The sequence below is a fragment of the Monodon monoceros genome, unplaced genomic scaffold (genome assembly GCF_005190385.1).
Source record: "Monodon monoceros isolate NGI ecotype Baffin Bay Population unplaced genomic scaffold, NGI_Narwhal_1 Super_Scaffold_21, whole genome shotgun sequence".
Lineage (NCBI taxonomy): Eukaryota > Metazoa > Chordata > Mammalia > Artiodactyla > Monodontidae > Monodon > Monodon monoceros.
The window spans coordinates 61,417,447-61,435,869 of NW_021703778.1; the positions used below are offsets into that span (position 1 = coordinate 61,417,447).

The 18,423-nt window shown below is 45.3% G+C and overlaps 1 protein-coding gene across 1 annotated transcript in view; it reads right to left on the reverse strand.

Annotated features, from left to right (window-relative positions):
• Positions 1 to 2,605: 2,605 nt before the first annotated feature.
• ALDH1A2 (aldehyde dehydrogenase 1 family member A2) overlaps positions 2,606 to 18,423 on the reverse strand; it is a 104,537-nt gene continuing 88,719 nt past the window's right edge. The window contains exons 9-14 of the mRNA XM_029239704.1: positions 16,260 to 16,362; positions 14,416 to 14,600; positions 12,302 to 12,466; positions 11,461 to 11,618; positions 11,072 to 11,146; positions 2,606 to 4,469 (exon numbers count right to left, since the gene is read on the reverse strand). Of these exons, the coding sequence (XP_029095537.1) occupies positions 4,397 to 4,469; positions 11,072 to 11,146; positions 11,461 to 11,618; positions 12,302 to 12,466; positions 14,416 to 14,600; positions 16,260 to 16,362 (759 nt within the window). The 3' untranslated portion in view covers positions 2,606 to 4,396. The remainder of the gene's footprint in view (positions 4,470 to 11,071; positions 11,147 to 11,460; positions 11,619 to 12,301; positions 12,467 to 14,415; positions 14,601 to 16,259; positions 16,363 to 18,423) is intronic.

The window sequence follows — 18,423 nt, forward strand, 5'->3', positions numbered from 1 at the left end:
AGGGCAGGAATGATCATCTGGATCCTACAGAGGAGGAAGTGGAGGCCCATGAAAGTTAAGTGACTTACGCAAAGACACACAACTTGCAAATGGCCAATAAGGGACTTCAAGTGAGGACTTCTGATCACTTCCCTGACCCTCTGATGCTTTTCACTCTGCGATGTTGCTAATCGGCTATTTCTGTGTGCAAAGTTGTCACTCTGGATTACCAAGAGGACCTGGAAAAGGTTCTACATTATCCTTCCATAAATTGAATGTATGTGCCTGGCAAGGAGTTACAGCGAGATAGCAAAGCAAACTACCAACTCTTGGCTCTGAGTTGCCATATGAGACCATGAGCTTCACGAGGGCAGTAGCCATGCCTGGCCCGCTCTGTATCCCAGCACCTGTGCCAGCATCTGGCATAGTAAACATCTGTGGAGGTAGGGAAGGGGAGAGGACAGGAGGGAGGAAGGGAGGTTAACTTCTTAGGATCACTGGCCTGCAGTGTTGGCTCTTCTCTCACTAGATTATCAGATTTCCCTAAGATGAGTGATGATAGGACTTTGTAGAATGTGTATTTTCTGGTCTCATTTTGGCTGCATTCGTTTCTCACCGTGGTTTTGTTTTTTCCTTTACTCTTGCTTTTTAATTCATGTGATTTTGTTGTTTTCATTTTTTCTGTTATACTTTAAGCATTGTTGCTGACTAAATATTTCTGGGATACTAGTCAACCAAAAAAAAAAAAACAACAAAAAAACCCCCTAGAAAAGTGAATAAATAGCTATATAAACACATGTAAGTAACAAAGGGCATTTCTGTTCTATTTGTGCCCCTCCCCCTGCCAAGAATGCAGCCCATGTGACATTAACAAATTCTGTGGGGAGATTTTTTTTCCCAGCAGTCTTGCTATCCCGCCTCTTCATACCTTTCCAAATTCTACTCACTCTTTAACATCTATTACATGGACAGTTTCCTCCTCCCTGACCTCAGCTAGCTAAATACAGCTCTAGTTTCTTCTAACTGAATGTAGCATGTGCTACTTGTGAGCTCTGAGGCTGGCAGGAGCATGGGGCAGGGCAGTGCCATGGAACTCTCTGGCCGACCCCCATCTGACCAAGTTACAGCACGTGGTACCTGCTCTTGCTGGTCCATCCCCTATCACAAAAGCATGCCTTGGCCTCCCTCACCTCTGTGCCTCTGCAGGTTACTCCTTTGAGCAGGATTGCCTTCTTCTTCCTCCCTTGCCTACTGAAATTACATTCCTTCCTCAAGCCTTGTTCAAAACCCACCTCTTCCATTCACTTGTCTCTGACTGTCCTCTTTTCTTGGGTGCCTTCCTGTTTTAACGACACACTCCAGTAGAGTCCCTGTTCCTTTCTGTTCTTTACTCCCTACATTGCAATATTTTTGTCTTTTATTATCTAAAGTGTCATTAAAAAGAATGACACTGTCAATATGAATGCACTGAGGGTGTTTCGGAGGAAAAGGCACAATGAAAATCTCAGGGGTTAACAAAAAGACTGTAATTATGTAGTGCTGATGACAAATCACCAATTGGTGTCTCTGTGTTGGTTTCATTAATGACACCTAAAATGCCATCTCTCTTCATTTTCCTTTATGTCAGCATCATAAATGGATGAGGTCTGACGGACTTTATGCTTTGAAGAACTATCAAATTATGCCTTACCTTATTCCGGATTCCTGCTATCTATAACTTCTACTTGGCACCTAACAAAGGACTTTTACATGATTACTCTGTGTCCATCTTGTTCTCATTTTCTCTCCGATGCCCGAAATATTGAACACGAGGTAAATTCGCAGAAAGCCTACAGCCTACATTTCAGAGTTCACCCCATGCCCCAGGGACGGCATTCTCCGACGCCCAGTTTGTTCCTCTGAGGAACAAGATACCAGCAGTCAGAGCAAGGAATCCCAGTCCAGAGCAACATGTCTCTCCCCGGGTCTCACTTCCTTTGTGTCTAAGTCATCAGTTTTTGTTTTTGCTTCACTTGACCAGGACTTGGGTGGGGAAGCAGGGTTGGAAGGAGGGGATGTGCAGGTCTAAAGGGTGGAAACTGCTCTCCAAAAGCACAACCCTGAGAACACACAGAAAGCAAACAAGCTCTGGCTGGTCCTATAGTCACCATGTACAGCTTCCTTTCTACAGCTGCAAAAATATTACATCAGGTTGTCAGTTTTTGACTTTGTTCCACTTCGGTAAATAAAAATAAAGCTACCGATAGATGCCATTAGCAAATGTGAGCTCTCATCACGTGGTCCATGTTTGTGAGAACAGGCCTGAAGACTCCTTTACATGTTAGCTTTCACAGAGGCTCCTTTGGATGAAAATTGTCATTTCATATGTTTCATACATGGTTATACTTGTTTGCCACACAGAACTGTATGTATGCCTGGATTTTAAACAGTGTCAGAAATAAGGGTCTTGTTTACCTTACAGCAAGAATACCCTCCAAATTCTGCTCAGTAGCCAGAGGCAGCAACATACCTGAAAAGCCCAGCAGCTGAGAGAAGGACCTAGATGGACTCGGTATGACACAAAGACACTGATAAACACAGCCAAATGACCCCGAGGAGTACACAATATAAATGCTTTATTGCTAGCACAGAGGTTTCTTTTTTAAGTAAATTAAAAGAAATAAATCTTCATTTTCACATTCTATATTGCAGTTCAAAGGTAACTAGCTGGTTAATGGATATGTTCACTGGGACACAGGCTATAGGAGGAGAGCATGACATTCACACGAAAGAACTCAGAAATGTGGCATCTCTCAAGGCATCTGGCCACTGTCCTTTGTCAATAACAGCAAGGAGAGGTTTCTTTAAAACATCATGAATAGTCAAGGGTTATAAATAGAAAACCGGTATGGTTAGAAAGCAGAAAACCGTTAAATACAGAAGGCTATATATGTGTTGCCCATATTTCATATATTCTAGGTTATGTTGGTACTTTTAAATAAATGATCTTCATCTAGGTTAGAGAACGAATTGGATTTGGCAGCTGGAAAGAGGGAAAAAGGAAAAGAAGCTGACACTGCCCATGTCAGAGATGGAGCCTTCAGTGGAAAGCAGAAGAGGAATGTGTGGCTGGAGGAAAGGGAGCCAGCCTGCTTCATGCTTCCCCCTTGGGAGGCCAAGAGCAAGAGTGGTGTGTGGACGAGCCACGGGCGTGACAAGTGGAGATCTGGTGCAGCGTGGCAGTTGTGGCACAACGGAACTCTACAAATGGAGAAGGAAACCTCTGAGCCTGGCCAGATTTTCCAAGGTTACTGCCAGTTGACCTAGGGCATGGGAAGCTGAAGTCACACCCACAGCACTGGGACTGGGAGGTGGCGTGCACCAGGGACAGGGATGGGGTGGGGGTGGGAGGCGGAAGAAGCTATAGATTCCAACTGCAGAGATAATTCATTTAGTATGAATTGTCAGCAGTATTGGAAATGGAATTATTTCTACAAGGCACCCAGCATTACCTTTTTCCAAATTCTCAAGCCTGCTCAGATCAGTTTTTGGTTGATTTTAAAGACAAGCTTTGGAAAAGATCAATCCATGAAAAACAACCCACCCCCTGACTTGTTCCAGAATACTCAAGAAGGAATTAAATGCACAGATGCACGCGCGCACGCGCACACACACACACACACACACACATCCCTCTCTCTTACCCCCTCAAACCATGCAGTGATGAGCTCCGAGGCTGTGAACTACACATAATGATCGCTGGAGCTCCATCTCCTGATCTTTCACTCCTGTTATATATGGATGTAAGAAAGCCAGACTGGGTCAGGAATATCCCAAGTTCTTTTTCCTTAGGACATCTGCAGTGTACCAGCTCCTGGCATTTTCAGTCTGGTCTGGCTCTAACTAAAACCATTTCATGTTTTGCTTTGAAGAAATGGATGACATGAAATGGTAATTTGGCTGCAAAACCTTGGAAAATTGTTCCCGGCCCAAACATCTGCCCCAGATGAGCTCAGCTGAGATCTCCTTGGAGGAGCGGGAGGGGTGCGTGAGCAGGGAGAGCCTGGAAGGGGGAAATGAAGACAATGGAAAGGCTACCTTTGCTCACAAGCAAAGTCCTTTGTGACAGAAGGCATCAAATAATACAGCTCCCTCCCCCCAGAAAGAAATACTGGGTATGCCCCACAGCTACTCCTCGCGCCTTTATCCCACGTTCCCCAATGTTTGGTACTGTTAAGGTGATCCCTCACAGGGTGCCAAGAAACCACGCCCAACTGGCTTGCTTTCTTTATGCAGCGAATGGCCTGGCCTACCTGCTGTCATTTAAATCTTAAGTAAGGACTGAGTATCAAGTTTGGATTCCTGAGAGCTGGGCCCCACAGGGAAAGCAGAGGGGGAGAGTCGTGCAGGCTGGCCTTCACCTTCCTTCTTGGCCATCTTAAGAGTTCTTCTGGGGGATCTTTACTGTCACAGTCTTAACTTCGGAGTACTCTCGCAAACCAAATTCTCCCCTGAAAAACAGAAACGGGCTGTATCAGGTACCAGAGGCCTAGACAGCTCAACATGGGCTTTCCTCTTCAAAAACCCTGTTCCAACCACTGGACGCCCAGGATGTGCCTGTGCTCTAATGGCTCTCCTCGAGACCCAGTCCACTTTACCTGAAAGAAAACCACGAGGGTCCTCTTGGCTTGATGTTCTACATTCCTTCTCACTGGTCCTTCAGTTTAGTAAGCGGCAACAATACCCAAAGGCCCACCACAGAAGAGTACAGATCACACGCAATGCCTTAAAGACAGAACCCTGAACAAATACCGTCTGCGGCCTCCACAGAGTCAGGGGAAAGAGGAAATCAAAACCACGGACGGGAAAGGAATTGGGAAGTGTGAGTCAGCTGTCTCCCGAGACTTGCCCTCGGCCACTTCCCCTCCTGGCTCATGGCACCCTCTGGGGCCTTGATCAGGGATTTCTGTCATCAGGCAAACGAACGTTTATTGCACTGTTACTATGGGGCAGCACCGTGCTGGACCGGGTGCAGGAGAAACCAGATAATCGGCCCCGGCCTCTGAAGGGCCTGTAGGTGGCCGGGCCTGAGAGGGGGGAGGGGAGCCAGGTCACCTGCCTCGGCGGCCCCAGGAGAAACAGCCCCTCCGACCACTGCCTGAAGGGCGCTGGCGCGTGGAAAAGCCTCACTGCTACGGTGCTCCTTTCCTTCACTTCTCTTCTCTCGTTCCTTCTTATTCCTACCTCTCTTTAATTGTCTGTCTTTCTTTTCTCGATTTCATTGTCACATCAAGCATGTTCTCTTAATTATTTTCTGCAAAATACTTGACATTTTCTTCTTCTTTTCTTTTCAAAGTCACTCCTCTGCGAAGCTTCTCCTCAAGTTCTCAGCAGAAGGAGTGCCCCTCCTGCTCTGTGTTCAGAGCACCTTGTACCCTCCTCTACCACAGCCCTGTAATACCAGGAGGGAGGGCGGGGGTGCTCGAGCGTCTCTGTCTCCCCCACCGATCTGCATCTTCCTGATCTTGCTTTCTGTCCTCCCCCAAACCTAGCGTGCGGCCCACAGCATCAGGCTGAAAGAAAGCACTTGATAACTGTGGGAGCGAGGAAGGGGGGGCAGGCTTCTTCCTACCCCCTCTTCCCCAGTTCCACCCTGCTGACTGACCATCTCTGCCAGAAAAAAACATGAAAGAACGCTTAGAGATATATTTGAATAAGAAAGGATTAAGACAGGCCGTTTTTTAAAACAGTCTTATATAAAAGGTATAAAGTCACTGCAACTGGGCTTTACAGCAAAGACCCGCTGTAAAGGATTCATTCTGCTTCCCTGGCCCGACACAGAGCTGCCCTTGCTGTGCCAGCAGCTCCTCCGAGCACCAGGGCACCTGAGTGGTCGCGCCCCCCTCCTCCCCCACAGCCCCCAGAACATCAGCGACTCAGGCAGCATGCTGCTCTCTCCTCTGCACTGGCCATTCTGCTTGCAGGAATGGGAAGAATAAGCTTGGGATTGCCCCACTCAGAATGTGGCTCCCTCACCAGCTCTGTCCAGGCTGTCTCTTTATTACCAGCTCAGCTCTGGCTCTCGCTGGCCTTTCTCCTGCCCTTGGGCAACTGTGCATGTGTCTCTTCATCACGGACACCATCTGCCTCCTGTCTGAAGTGTGGCTACTCCCTTCTTGTTCCCTCGCTTGTGCACACACATGGGGCAGACCCTGAACCACTTTCCTCCCACTCAGATCTCTAACTAGGTTGTGAGAGATGTAAGAAAGTCTACAGAGCTAGAAACCTTGCTTTTGAGTGTGACTGCCGGATCCCAAATCTCTGGGTGCTCAAAGCAACGGAAAATTCTGCTGGACTGGAGGTGCTCCTCTCTCGGGTCCCAGGCGGCCATCTGCTGCATGGCCGGCACACAGCCTGCTCCGAGATGTTGGAGTGGACTCACATCCGCCGTGAAAGGAAAGACTGCCCATGGGCCCAGGCCTCAAGGAAAGCCAATGAGAGGTCTCAGGGCAGCGTGTGGAGCAGAACACTGAGGGTGGGGGTTGGCAGACAGGAGTGCCAACTCGGCTCTGCATTAAACTGGCTGTATGACTCCAGCTGACTCTCTCCCTCCTCTTGGCACCCGGTCGTCTCTCTGACATCAGTTCCTGAACCTTAATATACACATATCACCCATGAAGCTTGCTTAAACTGTAGGTTCCTGATCATCTCCCACCAAAGATTCTGTTCCAGTAGGTCTGGGGAGGAGCCCAAGAGACCATGAGATGGGTGGCTATTGGACCCACTCTTTGAGCAACACTGCTGTAAGGTCTCTGAATCCAATCCCTAACATGTGGATTCTTCAGCTATTTCGCCATCTCATTCTAGGGTCTTTCTCTCAAATCTACTAAAATTTTTCTCAGTTAAATTCTGTGGCACATAGTTCCATAGTTAAGGAAGAAGTCCACTACTGCACAAAAGGCAGACGTATTGTTATTGACATGCCCCTATCTCTTTGTATAGTCACCTTTCCAGCGGGGCCACGTGTCAGGGCACAGCACATTTAGAAGCCTGTATTCCTGCTTCTTGGCCAGACTAGGTTATATTCCCAAAGATGAACCAAACTCGGCATACGTAAAGGTAAGGTAAGACGTTAGATTTGGGTGTCTCTCAGCCAGCCATTTTAGGAAGTCACTCAGACTCACGCATAAAACAAACAGGGATTTCTGCTTAGGGTGTATAATTTCCCTGCCCTTTTCTTTGACTTACAGCAGCATTTCTCAGAGCAGCATCCCCAGACCACCTGCACGAGAATCATTCCAGAAGCTTGTTAAAAATCCAGGTCCTGGGCCCTAGCCCAGATCTACTAAATCAGAATCTCTGAGAGTGGATCGCCAGATAGGCAGGGTTAGAAAGCCCCTCTCCCAGCCTACAGGTGACTTTCTGTGCATACGCAATGCTGTGCACACACACACTGATTCAGAGCATCCGAACAACACTTCTCGTCTTCAAAGCGTGTGTCCTTAGTTTTTAAAATGCTGAGGTTCACAGCGTTCTTTCCATCCCCTAGGTTTGTGATACATATTTTATAGCTTGGACTCTATGATCCCTTGTCTCAGGAGAGCTTAAACGAGACGGAAAAGGATGGGAAGGCTGAAATAGATGGAATTAGCTGGACAAGCAGAACGGAGAGAAACTCAGCCCAAGTCTCTGACCCTGGGAATTAGAGGCCAGCTCATCAGATAACCTGTAGAGGGCAGCCCTCTCCACAGCTCTCTGTGGGGTAGCACTCAGGGGCTCCAACAGCCTTCCTTGGAGCTCATTTCCAGAAAATGCTACTTCCCTTCTCTGCTCCTCTTAGAGGTGGGCAAGGAGATGTCAGGGACCAAAGCTGCATGGAGCCTGCAGGCCATGAGATAAACAATTCTGTCCAAGTGGAAGGCTAAGCAGAGTTTCCAGGACCGTATTAAATGAGAAGAAGAGTGGGGAACCAGGACAGGGCAGGTTCTTTTATCTGAAGCATTTCCTACCACTCCAGGTCATTTAAGGAAGAGAAAACATGTTTTGGGGGCAAACAGGAACAAAGACTCATATAATTTAGATAAGATGAAGTGAGTCTCATCAAAGAGCACTGTTTCCTGATTATTTTTTAACTGCACTGGGAAGGCCAAATCACTACTGTGCCCATGGGACGAGTCGAGAAAGGCCACTGTTCTGTGTGGTTCTGACACAGCCAAACTGTCTCTTGGACCTTCTTTCTAGGCGAGGGCGATATTTCTGACAGGAAGAGACTGCGCCTGAACAATGTCCCAAGCCCGAATCCTGGTAGGAGGCTTGCCTGTGATGAGAGTCCAGGGCTAGCCTGAGATGAGAAACCATCAACCAGCAATTAGTTATTTCAAGTGTATTTTATGCCCATGATACACCCTGTTAATGATCTGTAACAGTCAATGTGAGCAGCATTCCCACAGCCGGCGATGGCCCCAACATTTCAGAGACTGGGAGAGCACAAACACAGGGGCAGGAAATGAAAGAAGTTGAATGCATCTTCAAAAGTGGAAGCAGAAAGTTAAGGCCATGTGCAAGTTAAGAAGAGATACTTAGAGTACATGAAGACTTTATAAAAGCTGAAGGAATACTAATAACTTAGCCAATAGGGTCCAGACTGGGTATGGGTTCTGGCTATAAAGCAAGTGGGAGGTACTGAAGGCCAGAAGCAAAGGTTCAAGCAAGAGCAGTTTCTCCCTTTCTTAATACATTTATTAAGAAAAAGAAGGACTGCCTACATAACAGTCATCTACTTGATCAATAATGATGATAGTAGCTCACATTTTCTGAAGGTTTGCCAGATACCTTGCTGGATGTTTGGCGTACATGATTCTAACATTTAATCCTAACAGCAACTCTGCAGGGTTAAGTACTATCTATAATTATTCCCATTTTATAGATGAGGAAACTGAGGCTCGGTGAGATTAAATAGCTTGTCCAAGGCTGCACAGGTGTTAAGCAGTAGAGCCAGGGTACATATCTGTGCAGTGTGATTCTAGAAACTCTGCTCTTAGCCTCAAAGCTATATCTACTTCATGGTTTAATGGCTCGGGACTAGAGATTACCAGCTATAGTATCTGAAGATGTAAATCCCCTGTGCTAGTCATGGGTTCACTGCACTTCCCCCCAAACACCATACTCATTTCTCCCACAATGCCTCTGCTAACTCTTCCCCCACTGCTATCCTGTTTTGCCCACCAACCATGAAAAACTATTCCTCTCTCCTCATCTACTCAAATGTTCCTCTCCTTTAAAGGCCAATTCAAATCCCTATAAAAGATCACACCTAATGGTTTCCTGGACTTCTCCAGCTCACAATGATCTCTATCACCCCTGCATTCCTCTACCACTCCACAGGCTTTTCTGGAATTCTTTTGATTCTTTCAATGTTGTATATTTCATTTATCCAACAAAATTTTAAGTAATTTAATGAGCTGCACCTTCCCCTACAGACCAAGCATCATGCTTTGCACAAACTATGTATGTGCTCAATACTTTTTAGCAGATTGATTGCGAACTAAGCATTTGTTCAAAAAAGTATGCATTCAGTAATGCCCGAGGGAACAGGCATGGAAGATGTTTCCTCTTATGAGTCACAGGATTTAGAAAACGTGGATCTAGCATGGATCTATCTCCTTTCCAAATGAGGGAAGATGAAAGTTTTTGGGGATGAGGGGAGATGTCAGCTCAGGAAGACCCTAGCTACCATTCATTCTCCGAAAGCAATTCTAAAAATCCGTTCATATGTGAAGTTGCAAATGCAATCACTCTAGTTTTCCTCTGCCACAGTCCCATTTTTCAGGTCCTCAGCATCACAAGAGGGCAGCCCAGCTCTGATTCTGACCCGGAAGAGTCCTTATACCTGGTTCCCATGCTTCCTTGGCCAGACATCACGGAAACTAAGCCACTAAAATTTAGGTTCAAAGCTCAGATCTGCCACTTACTGGTTGTGAGACTTGGGCAAGCTACTTAACCACTCCAACCCTTAGTTCCTCATCTGAACCATCTGTAAGATAAAGATAAATGTATCTATCCCATAGAATCACTGTGAAAAGCAAGTAAGAAGGTAGAATAAAGCCATATGCAGAGCAGGCATTTAATTAATACCTATTATTGTTATTGCAAAATCCTTGTAAAGGGTCATCTTCCTGTGATCTCTGCCAAAACATCCTCTATACACCAAGAATGTTGGCCATAAGAACGTTGGTATCCCCTCAGCTCCCACAGTATGCCCTTTAAAAACCCTTTGAGATTGGGTTTAAAGCAACCTCTCCACTTGTATCTTCAGCAAGTCTCCTCCATGCATCCTGTGCCCTAGGCTCTGCAGCCCCAGACTCAAAGATCCTATAGGCACTGAGCAGGTGACAGTGAGTGAATTGGCTATGTGTAAAACTAACACAGCCAATATTCAGTTCCCAGAAGCAGGCATGATGGGGAATAGGGAAAACTGCAGAGCTCACAGCTGCAGCAATTTTGCTTTGGGGGAATGAAAACAAGCAAGAAATCTAGATTTTTATGGAAAGTCTCCCCATTTTGAATGTCAGGTAAAGGTTTTTAAATGTTATAAGGAAAAAAAAAACAAAACATTTCTCTAAGCCAGATTTGTCCCTGGGTGGGCAGTTGGTGACGTCTGTTGTAAACATGCCAAACTCTGTTTTGTGTCTGGACTAGTCTGTATTTGCTATGCCTTCATGCCTTTGTTCTTGCTATTCCCTCTACCTGGAATGCCTGCTCCTAAGAAACTGAAGTGTTATTTCCTCTGTGAAGTCTTCTGTGACCTCATCAGGCAAAATTGATTGATTTTTCCTCTGTACTTAACAAGATACTTGACATACTTGCATAATAGCACCTATTACATGGAATTATTGGTACATGAATTTTTCTCCATTCCCACTTAAGGTAAGGGTATTATTGTGTTTTATTCATCTTTGTAATGTGTGCTTTGCTTATACATTTATGTTTTCAACCAAGTGTTTGTTTAGTGAATGGATGAGAGCAAGAGAATTCACTGATGCTGTGAGTGCCCCTCTATGCTGCTATTCGCAACCCTGTTTCTCTTCAGGCACCAGCAACTTTGGACACTTACATTTCTCTCCCATTTCCAGACATCTTGAATCCCCCAAAGGGACTCTGGGCATTTAAGGCATTGTAACAATTGATCCTGAAAGAAGAAAACATGGTACTGTTGGTGTGTATTCTGCTTACACAGAAACAATCCCACTGGCATGATATTTCTTTTATAAGTTCTATTTTTTAATTCCTTTTTCCCCACATGAAAATTTTATAATTTATAAGATTTACTTTGACTTCCTGATCTAGCCAATAGGAAGTATCCCTTCTCAGGGTGAAGTCTTCGGTCTCCCCCATCCTTCCAGAGCATATGCTTTCATTTCACGCAGGCTCTGGAGAATTACAAGCCCCCTCCCACCCTCATGGAATGTGTTATGGCCAGAACGAGACTGACTCTGGTCTTACCAAACAGTCCCAGCTTGCATTGCAGAAGACACCGTGAGGGCCTTGTTGATGTCATTAGTAAAGACAGCTGCTACAAGTCCAAAGTCTGAGTTATTGGCTCTTTCAATAACTTCATCCATAGTCTTAAACCTCAAAATTTCCTGAACGGGGCCAAAGATCTGCAATAAAATAGGTTGACCCAACATGGTTGCTTCGCCATCCTTTCACCTGTTTTCTATGTTTCAAGGCAAGTTTATTCTGCCTTCATCATTTAAATGATGTTTAAGTTTAGCAGAACATAACTGTAAAAATATCCCAAACTTTCCCAGAATAAGATTACATAAGTCTACCCTTAGAGTTTAACTCCTCCGCTCCCCCACCCTGCCTGGCAACACTTGATTCCACAGTGTGTTCTAAAGCTGTGTTCTCCATGATCCCCCAGGCACTGCTCCAGAACTGAGAACTACCGCTCTGGAGAGGTAGCTGATCTGCAACTGGTCCTCTCCTGCAGAAGCGTGAGGATGCTTGGGTGCTTTCTATTTCCTGATTAACAGCCTAATGACCCATATTTGGGGGAACTGAACTGTTGACAATGTATCACTGAGACCATTGATTGGCTTTTATGATGGTTCTGTTGGCTAATAACAATTGAGATCATAAAGCACATCACCGGGCCTCCGTCTAGCTTGCTTGCCTCTTTGTCTAACTTCTTTCTTGAAACTGGGGATTTTCATAGCCATGTTTATTGCTACTGTACAATGTATATAAAATACAAAGAACTAAACCTCTAATATTGTCTACTAGAAATGCCCTGGAAACCATCCCAAGGAAGATGTGGCTGCTGTTAAAATCTATGTGATACCTCCTCCTTGGCGATCCGCATGTCGTCAGTGACGTTGGAAAACACCGTGGGCTCGATGAAAAACCCCTTTCGGCCCAGCCCTTTGCCTCCACACTCCAGCTTGGCGCCTTCGGCCACGCCACTCTGGATGAGTTCCAGGATCCTGTTGTACTGTTTCTTATCAATCTACAGAAGAAAGTGCCTGATGACTCCAAGTAAAATCTTCTATGAAAATGGAAATAAGCATGTGCTCAAGAATCTCTCTCATTTGTGATTTTTGGCCAAAGCTTCATTATACCTAGTCAAATCATATGGAACTGCTGTTAATTAACCATTTTGGATGTATGAAAAAGGGTAATTTTGTATGGTTCAACCTAATACATCAAGAATTCCAGTGAATGCACTGCTCTGATGATACTGACAAGTCATAAGTACCAGTTCAAGATTTAAGCAATATTTCTAAATGATGGAGACACTGGCTAATTGATTATTCACTGTTTACATAAGTAAAAATTAACCTTATAAACAAATGAATATTGGGGTATATTTTTATGGAACTACTGTTATACCATCAGAGGAAAGGATTAAGTTTAAAGAGTGAGAGCTAGCGTCCTAGTCCATAAAATAAGGTCATTCTCGCCCCCCGCAAGCCCCCAAGTTATAGACTTATCACTCAATTATTATGGTAAATAAAAAAGAAACCTACATTCACCTGAGTTTGAATTGCTGTTACAACTTCAATCTTCTCTCAAATGGTCCCAAAACTAAGGAGATATTGCTTCTTAACAGGAAAACCCATGCTCTAGTGATCCTGATGAGATCTGGTCTACATATTCCTTTAAAAATTCTCAGTTCAAAACCAGAGTTCTAACTGGAAATATACCTTGATGACCATGGAGAACCTGCAGAGCTCAAGAGTGCAGCCAGCAGGGACCTTTGTGGCCCTCCTCATCCACCACAGTGCATGAAGCATTCAGAGTAAGAGAGAACCATATGGCAGAAGAGAGAGCAGACAGCTCTCCATTCCCTACACAATTACAAACTGCATGTGGTCATCCCAGAATAGGTCAGGTTGGTGGAGAGAATCCTTGGCAGCTGGTAAAAGTATAAATGGGTTTCTGGGAATGAGAGATACCTGCCCTCCTTGACTGTGGCACTTGTGGGGATGTCTTGACTCCAGCAGTTAAGGACTGGGACTGGGTTCTAGTCAAGATCCATCTTGCCATGCCTGGGTCCTTTTTTGGAGCTGGGAGACTCCAACCTACCCCCAAAGTTCAAGATATCCTTAAGGCAATCCTAATCTCTTGGCTTTTCAAGGATAAAATTTAGAAACAGAAAGAGAAGCACAAGATGTAAGCAAGCAATGCCTCACTGGCTACATTTCCAGCCATGAAGACAGATGAGGAAGAAGAGTAAGGAGTCAGCAGAAGAAGGAAGATGATGCTTTGTCGGGTTCCACCAGAGTGTCTGGTTTCTGTGTTCATAAGAGATTAAGTAAAGAAAGGGCATGTCCAGGACATGGAAGCAACCTAAGTGTCCATCGACAGATGAATGGATAAAGAAGATGTGGCACATATACACAATGGAATATTACTCAGACATAAAAAGAAACGAAATTGAGTTATTTGTAGTGAGGTGGATGGACCTAGAGTCCGTCATACAGAGTGAAGTAAGTCAGAAAGAGAAAAACAAATACCGTATGCTAACACATATATATGGAATCTAAAAAAAAAAAAAAAAAAAGGTTCTGAAGAACCTAGGGGCAGGACAGGAATAAAGTCGCAGACGTAGAGAATGGACTTGAGGACACGGGGAGGGGGAAGGGTAAGCTGGGACGAAGTGAGAGAGTGGCATGGACATATATACACTACCAAACGTAAAATAGATAGCTAGTGGGAAGCAGCCGCATAGCACAGGGAGATCAGCTCGGTGCTTTGTGACCACCTAGAGGGGTGGGATAGGGAAGGTGGGAGGGAGGGAGAGACAAGAGGGAGGAGATATGGGGACATATGTATATGTATAGCCGATTCACTTTGTTATACAGCAGAAACTAACACACCATTGTAAAGCAATGATACTCCAATAAAGATGTTTAAAAAATAAAAAAAGAACGGGCATGTCTGTGATTTCTCTACCTGGGGTCCCTGCTCGGTGGTGGGGTCAAAGGGGCTGCCCACTATGCGCCTCTTAGCCCGCTCCACGCTTCTTCTCACAAACTCTTCATAGATGGGCTCCTCCACAAAGATGCGAGATCCTGCAGTGCAGCACTGGCCTTGGTTGAAGAACACACCCTGGTGAGCCTGCTCCACGGCATAGTCCACTACAAGAGGAAACAGCCATGCTCTCAACACTGCTTTGCCTGCCGAGGGGCCTAAGGGACCGACCCTCTTCCCTCCCCAAAGCCCCAAGTGTAATGTCATGCTCACCACAGAGCAGAACTGTGAGCAGCCCAGTGAAAAGCACTGGATTGAGAACACAACTTGGTTCTGGTTCTAACCAGACCCTGACGTTATTGGCTGTGTTAACTTGGACGTCTTCACTTCTTGGAAAACCTTTCTTCTGTAAAAAGAGGGATTAGACCACGTTATCTATAACAGGAGTCTCAAACCCCAATAACCAAAGGGGCTGTGTAGATAATAGTAAAGCAATGTGACAGAGACTCAGAAGGAAAGTACTACATTTGGCTGTTGCTATGCATAAACATAGCCCAGGGTTGCCAGATTTCCAGTTTTAAGAAAAAACGGAAATCAATATTTTGTGTAATACTTAGAAGTAAACATAGCCATACCTTGCATTTGGCCTATAGACTGCCAATTTGCAATCCCTAATCTATAGGACCTTGCAGCTATACTTTTAATTAGTATTTTGGCAAATTAAACTGTGACAGCAATGATCATCTTTGAAGACACTCAATTTCCTCTTTATTTACATGGAATTGTATAGTAGCATATGGTAACTCGTTTTCATCTCATGTGAAAATAAGAGATACTAAGTAATACTCAATATAGTATTAATAAATCTGGTGTCTGCTAGTTGCTAAATGACTCACTGACTGAATGAATCAATGTACTGTCAGTGGAGTGCCTACACCTTAATAGGAATTTAGGTACAGAATTCTGATCCTCTTGACAACTAGTATAAAGCTGAAGCTGAACTTGCAAATTCCAAGCTGGGGCTGAAATTCAGGCAATCTGCTTTCTGTTCTCTGATCTCTCTAGTAGTGAAACTGAGGAAGCAGTGCTGCCTGGCAGGATGTGAAGAAGAAAAAGGATGACTGAAAGAGGTTTTGTAATTTCATTCCCTGGCAAGTTTTTCCAAACATAAGGAGCACACCCGTGCAGAGTGGACTAGAGAGCATCCTGCCTGGAGACATGGGGTTTCTAGGTTATAGCTCTAGGCCTCTGTATAGTCCTACCGCCAAGGTGTAATCACCTCCAATTTAGGTCTATTCATACAGAACTGACCATAGTGTGTTGTCATCCTGACTAAAAGCCATGGGGGCAACAGAAAGGGGTGGGGATGGCTAAACAGAGAAGGGGGTGTGGGTTTGGGACAACGTTGGTAGAGCTAGTGAACTAAAAATTTTTAATGATCTACAAAGCCACCAGGCAAACATGAGACGTTTCAGGTTTCTCGAATCTAGGCAGAGGTTACATTTCCAGTGTTCAGAGGCTTAGACCACTGCTCTTTCCACTATGCGATACCAACCAGGCCTTCACCTCTTCTACCCTATTTTACAACCACACAGAGTCAAAATGGCTTATTATGTCTAGAAAACAAACTCTATCTGATTGTCAACTGATAAGTGGTCTTTACCAATACTATTTTGTCCTTAAAAGGAAGGGTCTAGATTTTTCTCCTTGAATGCCACTTAGCTTCAAAGACCTTTTTCTTAGTGTCCTGTTGAAAGTGGAGATAATAAAAGTGAGCACCGCAGGCCAGTAGGCCAGGGCATGTAAGAGATCTGTGGTTGACTTACGATCAGCATCTGCAAAAATAATATTGGGACTCTTCCCTCCAAGTTCCAGAGTTACTCGTTTCAAATTACTTCTTCCAGCTGCTTCTTGGATAAGCTTTCCAACCTGAAAGAAGGGAAATGGAGAAAGGTTTTGCGCACCTTGCAGTTGAGACCGTCAGTGGCCAGAGCCAGCTGCGGGCAACAGTGGGACACAGCAGTAATGGATCCTGCAGGGCAAAGCACCCACCGGATACACAGGAACGAATCTGTGGTCAACTTGCGCGGACAAGAAATAAGTCAGTTGGGATGCAGGTTAATGTCTGTTCTGAAGGGAGCTGGAAGACTGCTTTAGTATCATGATGGAAGGAGCAAGGAAAAGGGAGTTAAACCTGGAATCTTAATCACTGAAAGATTTCTCTAAAAGACAACTAGCAAGCAAAATGTAACTAGAGATTTTCCATCACTGCATTGCGGCTTTTAGCTTTGGACTCTGGCCTCCAGAAAAAAGCCAACTGGCTCCACTTGAAAGACATGATGAGCATAAAACAAACTCTTTAAGTGCCTCCAAAAATGCCAGGTATGACTTTAATCACATGGTCCAAATATATATATTGATGTGATACCTTTGCTTCTGCCTAAGGCTATAGTAAAAGGATTCCAGAAAGCTGAGGATCTGTCTTTATTTGTGCAATGCCTATTTATCTAGAATCCAAGCAAATAGAGGCTGAGTTTGAAGAAAGTATTTCCCATTGCGTAGACTCACTAATAAAATTGAAAGCATCAAGATGGAAACACGGATGCAGCGCCTAGAGCCCCCTTTCAAGGAAGAACGCACTGCCTCAGTGACAAGGAATGCAGTCAGCTCCTTCAGAGTCACCTCAGCTGAAAAGAGCTTCCTTGCTCAAGGGGATGCCCTCCTTCAGGTGTCCCACATCCAACGCCTGATGGTGGCGGTGGTACCACCAGGCAGCTCTGAGAGACCACGTCTGCTCCACCACAGCCAGGTGCTTGGCTGAGGCCATCAGGCCTGCACTGCAGCTCAACTTCCCGTTGTGTCAACTGCCCTTTGGCTGGGATCCCTAATAAGTAACCTGCATGGCAAACTCCATCTCAGAAACCCCTTCCAGGGCACCTGGCCTGTGACAGGGTGCTGCCCTACTGGAGGGCAGAGGTCACTCTACGGAAAGTGCTGGGCCACCCTATAGCTCTTATAGGCAGTTTGCCCTTGTTGAGATGAAGACTGCTACTTATGCCTGGAATCCTACTGAAAATAAAGTATTTTAAAAAGCTGGGGAAGAGAAATGCTAAATATATGCTGGACCCCTCTGGTCCCTGCGTGCGATCCTCAGGAAGGACGGGTAACTCCTCAAGCAGTGTAGTAGAGCAGTGGTTAAGAGAAAAGGCTCTGGAGCCTGGGTTTTTTTTTTTTTTTATTATTGATTATATCACTTAACGACTGTTTGACCTTGGGAAATTTTTTATCTTCTCTGAGCCTCCATCCCCTCCTCTGTAAATGGAGCTAGAAACAGTATCCACCTCAGAACTTAGGTGTCCTGAGGATGAAGTGATTTAGGGTCGACGGCCCTCAGAACCCAGACTGGCACGCAGTAAGCGCCTGCACCAGTTAGCCGCGCGCAGGTATGAGAGGCCAGGGCCCCTTCTTCCACGCTGGGCGCAGAGAAATGGAGGTGGCTGTAGGGGGCAGAACCTTCCAAAGCAGGTCTCCTCCCAGGGCCCCTCCACTCTCTGTGCGTGTCAATTACCTCAGGAAAACCCCGACGAAGCCCTCTGACTTGCCACCAGTCTCCAGTATTGCTCATTAGCAGGGCTAAATGCTTTACATGTTTTTATTGTCACTCTACCTCGTGCCAAAACATTTTTAGAAAATATACTCTCATTCTGAGGAAATCTAATTTTGGTGGAAAAATAGTGATGTCTCTGAAAGAGGTAAAACTAGAGTCTCTTAGATGCAGAACACTGTTACTCATCAAAGGTTTAAGAAACACCAACGTCTGGCCCTAAGGATTAATGGGCAGACATCAGCCCACAGCCAGACGGCCCTTCCCCACCGGGCCGGCTTGTCTCTCTTCGACCTCAAGGTAAACCCCCTAGGAAGATGGGCGAATAAAGGCCCCGTTCTCAGGCAAACATGCTCTCCTGCAAGAGGAAAGTGTGGATACACAAA